We start from the raw sequence: 10,004 nt of genomic DNA, 5'->3' as shown, positions 1-10,004 counted from the left end.
CTCAGCAAAGATATGGTCTCGGCCGGGAAACCCTTGTCGGGGGCGAGCAACCCACAAAGACCACAATTTGAATTTCAACAAATGGCCGGACAGGCCAGATTGTTGAAATTCAAATTGGGGTCTTTTTTCATTGTACCCTCACTACGTCAGGCAGGGCTTGCATTTTCACCTAGCTGCGCGTGCAGTAGAAAGGGCAAGCCCTGGACTCCGACTGCTGACCCTCACCCCTGTGCTGCTGTTCTGTGTGCACCTTTATGGTGCTTTCTTCATTGCATTTGTCATGCCCATAGACAGCCCCGGCAGCAGCATTGAGACCCTGTGTGTGTGTGCTGTGCGGGTGGACCCCAGGCAGCTCTGCAGAGAGAGTAGCCAAGGTGGGGGGGGGGTAATCCAGCATTGCAAGAGTGGGAGGGGCGGGGGTGCGCGCCCCAAACAAAGTCTTGCTACTTTCTACCCAAATGCAGTGCGCCCAATACCATACAGTCCCATTTGTGGCCCCAAACCGCCCACACCTGCCACATTCTACTTTTTTGTTAACAGTAGTGGCAGATGGCATTTTAACACAACAAAATTAATAAAACTCTAGAATCATTACAGATGCCGGCAACTCATCTATTAGAACTCTGTCTAGGCGCTCTGGGGCAAAATACATGCAAACCTCCTAATTTGCACATGGATTGCCCAACAGAAATGACTTCACAGAAATTGACATTGCAAGAAGCATCATCAGTCTTTGATACTTGGAGGCACCATGGAAGTGACTTTAGAATAAGTTGCCATAAGTAAGCCAAGTGGCAAATAACTGTGGTGCAAAATACCTAAATTGCACTATTATTATACATGGAGCAACTCTATAGTCATTAGGCTTTTTTTTTTTTTAAATAACAGCACGATATATTAACATAAGCTATACAGTGAATCACTTAAAGAGCTGCAGATAAGACGCATTGTGATTAAATGATTTGCCCAGGATCACACATTTGGTTAAATGGTGAAACCAGGATGTGGCCAATTTAAGCAACTGAGCACATCTTCCCAGGTTTAGTTAATATAGATTTTTATTAAGGTTTTGCTTTGCATTTCATGTGCTTACATAATTATAGCAATGCCTTGGAAGCAAACCACATTCCTTTCATAGTAAAACTATACACTATATACATGGTCATAGAATCATTTTGAGCAATAAGAGCATGGCTTTAGTTTTATTCTCCCACATCTGCATGCAGTCACAATAGCATCGTGTAGATTAATGTAGTTAACAAATCCCCTTTGGGTTTTGGGTTTTAAAGCCATAGTAATTTCCTAAAGCATGCAACATTATGCACCCTTCTCACTTCTGATGACGCCCTCCCATTGTAAAGGTACAAATGTCCCTGCTAACAGAGCCCCTTGCTCCCTTCCATCAGTGTGTAATGCCTAACACTGACATGCTCTGTTGACGCAGAGGAACGTGGGAGCCCCTCTGCTGCCCAGAGTTCGTTGGGACATTGCCCTGGAGGCGGACACCTCTCCCTTTTGGAAAGAGTAGGTGTCCTTGTAGAGGAGCAGTTACATGGCTCTGCAGGAACTCCCACCCCCTATATGTTGGAAGCCTGAGATTGTGCCATGTTTGACACGAGCAGTTGTGCCAATACCGCAGCGAATATTCAAAAGAAGATATCCCCTGAGAAAACACTATCCAATGTATCCCCGAAGAAACAACAATCTGAGGGAGGAACTCCCTGAAGGAAAACAAAAAGGAGCAGAAAGAGAAGCTGGTGATGTCACAAAAAACGTGCGATACCCCGAGAATAATGGCTAAAGAGAATGCATGGATCTTACAGAAACTGATGACGAAGTTAAGAATCGAGTCAACTTTCATATGTGAAAAGAATATTTCACGTGTGTGAAGTGCTGCAGAAAATCAACTGTTCAATATTTGTACAGATGCTGAAACGCAAGTAGACCAAGTCATCATAGAAGATATGTAGTGAATAGACTGCAGGCGAAGCCGCCATTGTATAGGAGCTGGACATCGGTGTCATGAATTTAGTAAGCCAGGACCCAGGGGGAGAAAAGGCTGAGAATATCCCGTTTTTTTCCCTCCCTGCCCCCCTCCCCCCAACTTGGTACACCACTCTGGGGGTGGGGGGTACAGGATTTCAGGGAGGGGCCTGGGGCCCCCTGGCCCCGCCCTAGCAACGCCACTGTGAAATAGCATTATAAAACAAACTTCTAGCGTTATAAAAACGATCAGCATCAGTATGGTGCAGGTCTAGAACTCAGTTCCTTTAAACCAAGGCTGTAAAAACTGAAAGCCATCCCCAATCAAGAGCATTACTGGTGCTGGTCTAGAACTCAGTTCCTTTAAACCAAGGCTGTAAAAACTGAAAGCCGTCCCCAATCAAGAGCATTACTGGTGCAGGTCTAGAACTCAGTTCCTTTAAACCAAGGCTGTAAAAACTGAAAGCCGTCCCCAATCAAGAGCATTACTGGTGCAGGTCTAGAACTCAGCTCCGTTAAACCAAGGCTGTAAAAACTGAAAGCCGTCCCCAATCAAGAGCATTACTGGTGCAGGTCTAGAACTCAGTTCCTTTAAACCAAGGCTGTAAAAACTGAAAGCCGTCCCCAATCAAGAGCATTACTGGTGCAGGTCTAGAACTCAGTTCCTTTAAACCAAGGCTGTAAAAACTGAAAGCCGTCCCCAATCAAGAGCATTACTGGTGCAGGTCTAGAACTCAGTTCCTTTAAACCAAGGCTGTAAAAACTGAAAGCCGTCCCCAATCAAGAGCATTACTGGTGCAGGTCTAGAACTCAGTTCCTTTAAACCAAGGCTGTAAAAACTGAAAGCCGTCCCCAATCAAGAGCATTACTGGTGCAGGTCTAGAACTCAGTTCCTTTAAACCAAGGCTGTAAAAACTGAAAGCCATCCCCAATCAAGAGCATTACTGGTGCAGGTCTAGAACTCCGTTCTTTAAGCCATCCCCAATCAAGAGCATGAAGTGTTAGAAGTGGTTAAGTAGCCAAATTCAAGACTGCGGAACCAGTGTTAAGGCTAGTATCCCGGGTGTGCCACCAAACGATACTGATCAGATGTTATCTGGTCATCTTCTGTGAAAAGGCTTTCCTTCTCACATTTTGGAGGTTTTGTTTAGCCAATGGCCTGCTTTCTTTTCCATTGGGCAATTTGCGTGGAAGGAATTGTATACAGATAGGATCCAACCAAATGTGTCTGGCCAGTTTATGTTACGATCTTGCTTATCTGACCCAAAATGTTTTGCATTTTTTACAATTTGAAAAGTTCTGCTGCACAGCATGAATAACACGCCAAGTGTGTTTGGCAGGGGAGGAGATAGAGGGGGGCTGTATTTACAGCTTTAAAATACAGTAGTCAAACCCATCAGATTTTTTAGGCACACATCAGTTTGTATTCTGATGCATGTACACGTCCCTCGAGGGAACACAACTGAACAAGAAACAAACCTTGTTTGCATAACACGTTTCTGCACAGTATTTCAAAAAAAGATATGGTCATGTTGGATTGTTATATGTAATGGTATTATTTTAGTTCTTGGAAGTCAAACAATCACATATAATGCACCTTGCTTTAACACAAGAACTGGGAAACGATGTGGTCAAGTACAGGAATTGCAGACTGAGCACAAATCTCAGCTCCAACTCTTAACCAAAGCGAGTGATCTTGTGCAACTCGTTTAATCTGAATATTTTAAAATGATCAGCCCCAAAGAAGCATTTAGTTTGTACGGAATGCTCTTTAAATAAAGACTCACTCGTGGTTTAACTGGCTATAGTATTTCTTCACCTGTAGTAAGAGTTGCCATTGATAACACTGCACACTAGAAAGTAGTGTGTTCCTTTGCTCACTAATGGCAACACCACTAGAAAACCGCTGCCCTCCTCATCTCCCAGTCCATGCTCAGATGCACACACTTTCCGGGCAGCTGGTCATCCGTATCCACGGCTATGCATGCCAGGGCGTGTGCACGCCTATTGCTTCCAGCCAAGCTTGAACACTAAGTTTCTATGATGCTACGAACCTAAACTGGGATACTTCGCTGCCCCGTCTGCACATAATGTCCTGTGTCCTGCATCTGTACTCCAGCCCCATGTACCTTCCTTGTGGCACCCAAGTTGTAAATGTGCCCAAGGCGCCAGTCCTTAAAACAAAAAAAGTGGGATGACTGAAGCATGCATTGGGAAGTGGCGTCACAGAAATAAGCATGTCCAAAAGTAAAGCACGCACATTTCATTCAACCTGCCTTTCACAACTTAGAAAGTGCACAAGGCAAATAAGCACTCGCCAAGAAAACAGATGTTCCTATTACATTACTGGGAAAGTATCAAAAGCTAAGCACCTCTTATAATTACAAATTGATAACTAAACATATCCGGTATAACAGGGCGTAGGAAACATGTTACTGGCTCCATGTTATGGGATTCCTGTGGTCTTGTGGCTAAGCGTCCCACCTCACAGCCCCTCCACCTGAGTTGCACTGCCCACCTCGGTTTTTTTAGTTCCTGAAACACATGGGGGGGGGGGCTGCCCTCTCAAAAAAGTAAACTGACGCCCCCCCTCCCAAAAGTAAACCGAAGCCCAAAAATCCCTTAAAACGGCCGTCCATTTATGCAAGCAGTGGTGACACTCCATTTTCAGACACAAAAGGTAACGGCCCACGCACACAGTCAAATACTCCAGTAGGTGTCACGGTGGTCTACGACACGGCCACAAAACAAATCGAATTAAACGTCCGCGTTAGGGGAGAGCTGGTTATGGGGGTGTCAGGGGTCACCTGTTACATGGACACGGCACACGAGGGGCTTGGCGGGGTAGTCTCTGCGGAGTGAGGCTGGCCAACTGGGTCTGGCCATGTACACAACACATAGTACCCTCTATCAGAATGTATTATTGACGTGGGCTCAGGGCTGCTTTGTCGTTGAACCGAGGTTCCACTTCGTGGTACCGGAGTGCATGACAAGCCTGCCCCGGTGCCGGTGGGGCAGGCAGGGATTGCCAAAGTAAGAAGGGTGTTGTTATAGGTCCATACTTGTCAAATAGACGGGGGCTCGGTGTGGGCTTGCTGTGATACTGGAGTGCTCCCTTGTGGTAGTGCGAATCTGTGGTATTTTGCTAAGTAGGCGGCACGGTGGGCTTCAGCGGCACGGGGGTTCCAGTATGAGCATATTGTGTACGGCGGTGTGTTTGCTGTGCATCTGGGGGGTCCTTCGCGAGCTTGTTGTCACAGTGTAACTCCTCCCCTCCACCCCAGAGTTAAGACCCCCTCGTCTCCTTAACTAACCGAAGAACGGGGGAGAGTGCAGCGATTGCATCTGTGCCAACACTCTCTTGCTGGGCCGGGATTTGTTTTCCTCTACAAACTCCTGAGCAGTTCAGCCTCGCACACCTCTCCCCTGGGATTTTGTTTCCCGCCCCCGAGTTCCCACTTCCTAGCCACAGTCGCCCCTTCCTGCCCCCACCACGAATTCTTGTACTCACCCCCTCTCCTAGTGTCGGTGCTTCGGCGTTTCTCTGAGGCCGCGCAGAAGCTGCCCCGCCCGCAGCCTGACACCCCCTCCACTAGACCGCCTCTTCCCGGGACCGCCCCCAAACCACCCCTACAACGCTGCTGACACCTGTTTTCCTTCACGCTCCCTGCACTCCAGGGGTAGAAATCACGCCCCACCAGGCGGGGAAGCCTTCAGCCGTGCATCCCTTCTGAACCGCCCGCTGTCCCGTGATCCCCCCCCAACCTTTCCCTGTCAGAGGCCCAGCGATAGGGGAATCCCCGGAAGGAATAACACCACCCCTAGTGGGATGCCCCTCCCCTGCTCCGTATTCCCCTCCGGCTCTGCAGCTAATCCCTAATCTTCAAGCAAGTGAGCCCTCCGGCTCATCCCCTCAGTCTGCCTGCCTGCCTCCCGGGACACGCTTCCTCTCAGAAACCACACATAGCATTCTCTCCCATTCTGGGCCCGCACTCCAGTCCCTCCTTCATTCTGGCACTTTCATTCTCACTGGGGTACAACGCGAGGGTGCAGCACAAGGTGCATTATTAAAGCGAAAGTCAACCAAACATTGCTTAAGTAGAACATTATGTTACACTTTTTCCAGTAGTGATCATTTTGTTTTTCACTTTTTCTTTGGTGGTGCGCCTTGACCTATTTTGCTCTCAGTGGCAGTGCTTCGAGTTCTGCTGTTTGCTAGCCATGGATCGGGACTATTGGGCTTGCAAAGACTTCCGGGTTGTGCAGAATGTTTGGAAATGAGTGTCCTGAATGTTTTTGTATGCAGGATAGTGCAGGGGAAAGTGTCTCTCCCTACTGCTTCCAAGTCACGCTAATAAAAGCAGAGAGCTCACTGACCCCCCCCCCTTCCTGGCCAAGGTCAGGGTACCTGTGGTGCTCTCCTTGCACTAGTAACCTCCTTGCGGTGGTGGTTCGCGCAGCACTTGTATACACTTGCCCCGGCTTTTCATTTTTGCTGTGGAGGCAATGTTTTTATATAATTAGATTTCAATGCGTGCCCAGGAATCCAGCGCGAGCCACTACACAGCCTTGAGACACCAACGTCGTGATGGGGGAACCTCTGAATAAACCAACTGACAGGAGTGTGTTTTCAATTTTTTACTTATTTATTTATGTAGCAATTTCGTCAAAGTGCTTTACGTGTAAAAGGGCACAGTTATAAGTGAACAAAATTACATTTCTCCATTTAAACATATTTAGAAATGGCAAGATTAAACGGAAGAGTTAAGACGTTTTAAAGTAAGGCACAGAACATGTAGTTAGAAGAACCAACACAGATGCATAGTAGGGGAAGAAGAGAGGCAGCTGGGAAACGCGACTGGACACCAGAGGGTGGAGGAAAGAAACAGATGCTGAGCCAAGAGAGCATACAGGAGAATATCAAATAAGCAAAGGCAGCGCCAGTCCATGGACAAAACAATGAAAAGTAAGTGGCTGAGTGTAAAGAATTGGAATGGGAGCCAACGCAAACAAGCAAGAGATGAATAGAGGATAGAAGAATTAAAGGGGAAGTTCGCTCAGAAATGTTATTGGCCAATCGATCCGGCAAGTATTTTTGAGCATACATCGTTTGATCGTAAAACCTTTGCCAATGAATCTTAGATTAGTTTTTCTCTCATGCACACATGCAAAACGGACAGATTGGGTACTGCTATCTTGTGCTAAACTTAGCCATTGATCCATCGCCCTGATTTCAAGCGCTCTCATGGCAGTAATTCAAATCACCCGCCCCTCAAGCTGACATTGCTAGACGCTTATGCCCTTTTTCACAATGCCAATGCAAGTCTCATGTCAACGTCCTCTGTGTGCAATCTATTGACGTGTCTCCATGCAAATGTCAAGACGCCTCTTTCATGACAAGTATAAACAAACCCTTTCTGATCAGACATAATTGGAGTTTCTTTTTCCTTCATGTCAGTCTATTTCATTCCGAGCCTCCCTGACACATTTTTGCTCTGTTCAGCTATCTACCAAGTACAACATAAGGAGGACAGGTGCTTAGAGTACCTAAATTGAATTAACTCTGTAATTGCTTTTTATTTAAACATTTTTTATATTATGTACAAATGTCTTTACCAAACTATATAACAATTATATAAATATGTATATTTTTTTTATTTGTGTTTGGTTTGTTTAAATCCTTTACAAAAATTCATGGATAAACATTAATACATCAAATACATAGAATATATATATTTACATGGCTTATTTTTTATGTGTCAATGCGAAATTTCAAAGTTTGTGCCTATTATTCTTGTCTTTGCGCTATGGGTTTTTGTAACATGGGCGTTTCTTCTCTTATTTTTCTTTTACATTGCATTTTTAGGTAAAACCTCATTGCGTTACTGGATACAAACATAAACATTTTTATTTTTCTCACTGTTGATTTTATACTTATTCAATATTCAAGAACCATGGCAACATATCAGCCCTATCTGTACCAGCCCAAATATTCAGAAGAGGAAATGATTGAAAGAGAAAGAAGGCAAAATGATGGGGCATCAGATGAAAGCAGTGACGATCACTCACCGAAGCCTGATCCCAGTTGCATGAAAGACGTTTCCACCTGGTGTACCGGCCCTCGTTATGAGGTTATGCCAACTTTGGTGGAGAACTGCAGTTGCAGAGAAAACTCTGGCTGTTTGGCCTACATAGGCAAAGAAGACAAACCACGACTATGCATTACCCAGCTGCATGACTTCAGGGCAGCCTGCCCTACAAGATCTGTGTTGCGAATGATGATAGTCATTATGCACAAACTTCGACCAACAGTTCGCCCTCGTAATCTAAGTAATCAGTACGTTTCCTCTTGATGCATTATATATTTGGCAACCGGGACCGCTAGCATTTTATGTTGCTCTACATCATTAGAACTTCGATGGATCACTGATGAAATAATTTTTCTGGTATTTGAAAAAATGTCACATTCTATTCTCAAGTATTCAAAATTATATTTAATGAGCAAACAATGACTTTTTTATCACTTCAAAGTTACAAATATTTCCGTATGTTCCACAGTGTTTTTGCTAGAATGGGCGTTCACATTTCAAATTCATCCCTACCTGAAAACAAAAGTACTATCAGTACTTTGCTCGAAAAGGTATTTTTTTAAGCATAACAATTCCTTATATTTTAGCAAACGAAAATAAATGCAATTATTGCATTCATTCCGGTAAACTATTTCTACATGTCGTACACAGATGGTACAGGTTTGTGGCCTATCGAGCGTTTACATGGTGGATTCACGGAAGACGGGGATTCCGCATTTGACGAGTAATACCTGCCTGTGTGGTTTGAGCCATTCGTAAGAAATTCCCCAGTGACTCCGGACAATACAAGAGAGTTATACAGACACTACCTCAACAAAAGCAGTACAATTTGTAGTTTGTCAGTGACATCAACCATACCAAACTACATTTAAAAAAATGAGGTAATATGAAAAGTTATTAGAACTAAATTGTAAGTCACCAACACGTCCAAACATATAATATCTATAAATGCATGCTATACCAAGAAGATCATGAAAGATCGGTGCCCTTTAACAAGGTTCCAGGCATATTGCATTTGCCTCATCCATATCCATCCCCCTCTTGACAGTACGCACCTGTGACCGTACGCTCGCAAGGTGACTGGGCGGTGGGAACTAACAAGGTGGCAATTGCCATGTACAATTCAAAGGGATCTTTCACATGGGGACCATTGCCCACATGGCCACCCCAGAGCCAGTGCCTCCAGACTCCCCTTTGAAGACCCTGTCCCTGCAATCAACATATTTATTTTGCATTTTTAAGGCGCTCACACAGCCCGTGGGCATCAAAGCGCTGTTACAGGAATTGTTCATTTTTTTAATTGTGTAATTGTTTTTTTTTTGTCTTAGTTGCTTATTTATAACGCGCTTAAACACCCAGAGGTTTATAAGCGCGGACCCGGGGATCGAACCAGTGTTGCTTCGTGTCGTCTTGCTTCCATGGCGCGCACGTTGCCGCTAAACTATCCTCCCGGGACATGTGTATGTGTCCTTTGACTATGTTCCAGGCCTATTATGCTCCCATCCAAATCGATTCCACACTCCGGTATTAATGGCAGTTCGCACCTGTGACTGTGTGCTCGCACTGGGGCTTAGGGGGGTGGGAACGAACAGGGTGCCGAAAACCATGTACACCTCAAAGGGTTCTTTCGCATGGGGAACATTGGCTATGTGGCCACCCCAGACCTGGTGACTTCAGACTGCCCTTTGAAGACCCCGCCCCTGCAATCAACATATGTATGTGTCCTTTGACTATGTTGCAGGCCTATTACGTTCCCCTCATCCACATCCATCCCCCCTCCGGTATCAATGGCAGTTCGCACCTGTAAGTGTGCACTTGCAAGGGGGCTGGGCGAGTGGGAATGAACAAGGTCCCGAATACCATGTACACCTCAAAGGGTTCTTTCACATGGGGACCATTGGTCACATGGCCAGCCAAGACTCAGTATCTCCA

At 45.5% G+C, this 10,004-nt stretch overlaps 1 protein-coding gene across 9 annotated transcripts in view; it reads right to left on the bottom strand.

Moving 5' to 3' along the window:
* PACSIN3 (protein kinase C and casein kinase substrate in neurons 3) overlaps positions 1-5,616 on the bottom strand; it is a 564,411-nt gene extending 558,795 nt beyond the window's left edge. For 2 of the 9 annotated variants that reach the window (XM_069623177.1, XM_069623178.1), the window contains exon 1: positions 5,495-5,556. Coding sequence is in view for 1 of the 9 variants with exons in the window: in XM_069623164.1 (XP_069479265.1) it covers positions 5,298-5,328 (31 nt within the window). In the remaining 8 variants the exon portion in view is untranslated. Of the gene's footprint in view, positions 1-5,297; positions 5,344-5,494 lie in introns of those variants that run through there. The other 7 variants (XM_069623167.1, XM_069623169.1, XM_069623170.1 and 4 more) reach the window with 7 other exon arrangements.
* Positions 5,617-10,004: the final 4,388 nt, after the last annotated feature.

This window comes from Ambystoma mexicanum, chromosome 11, assembly GCF_040938575.1.
Source record: "Ambystoma mexicanum isolate Mex_15411 chromosome 11, UKY_AmexF1_1, whole genome shotgun sequence".
Lineage (NCBI taxonomy): Eukaryota > Metazoa > Chordata > Amphibia > Caudata > Ambystomatidae > Ambystoma > Ambystoma mexicanum.
This window is presented reverse-complemented; position numbering and strand designations above follow the sequence as displayed.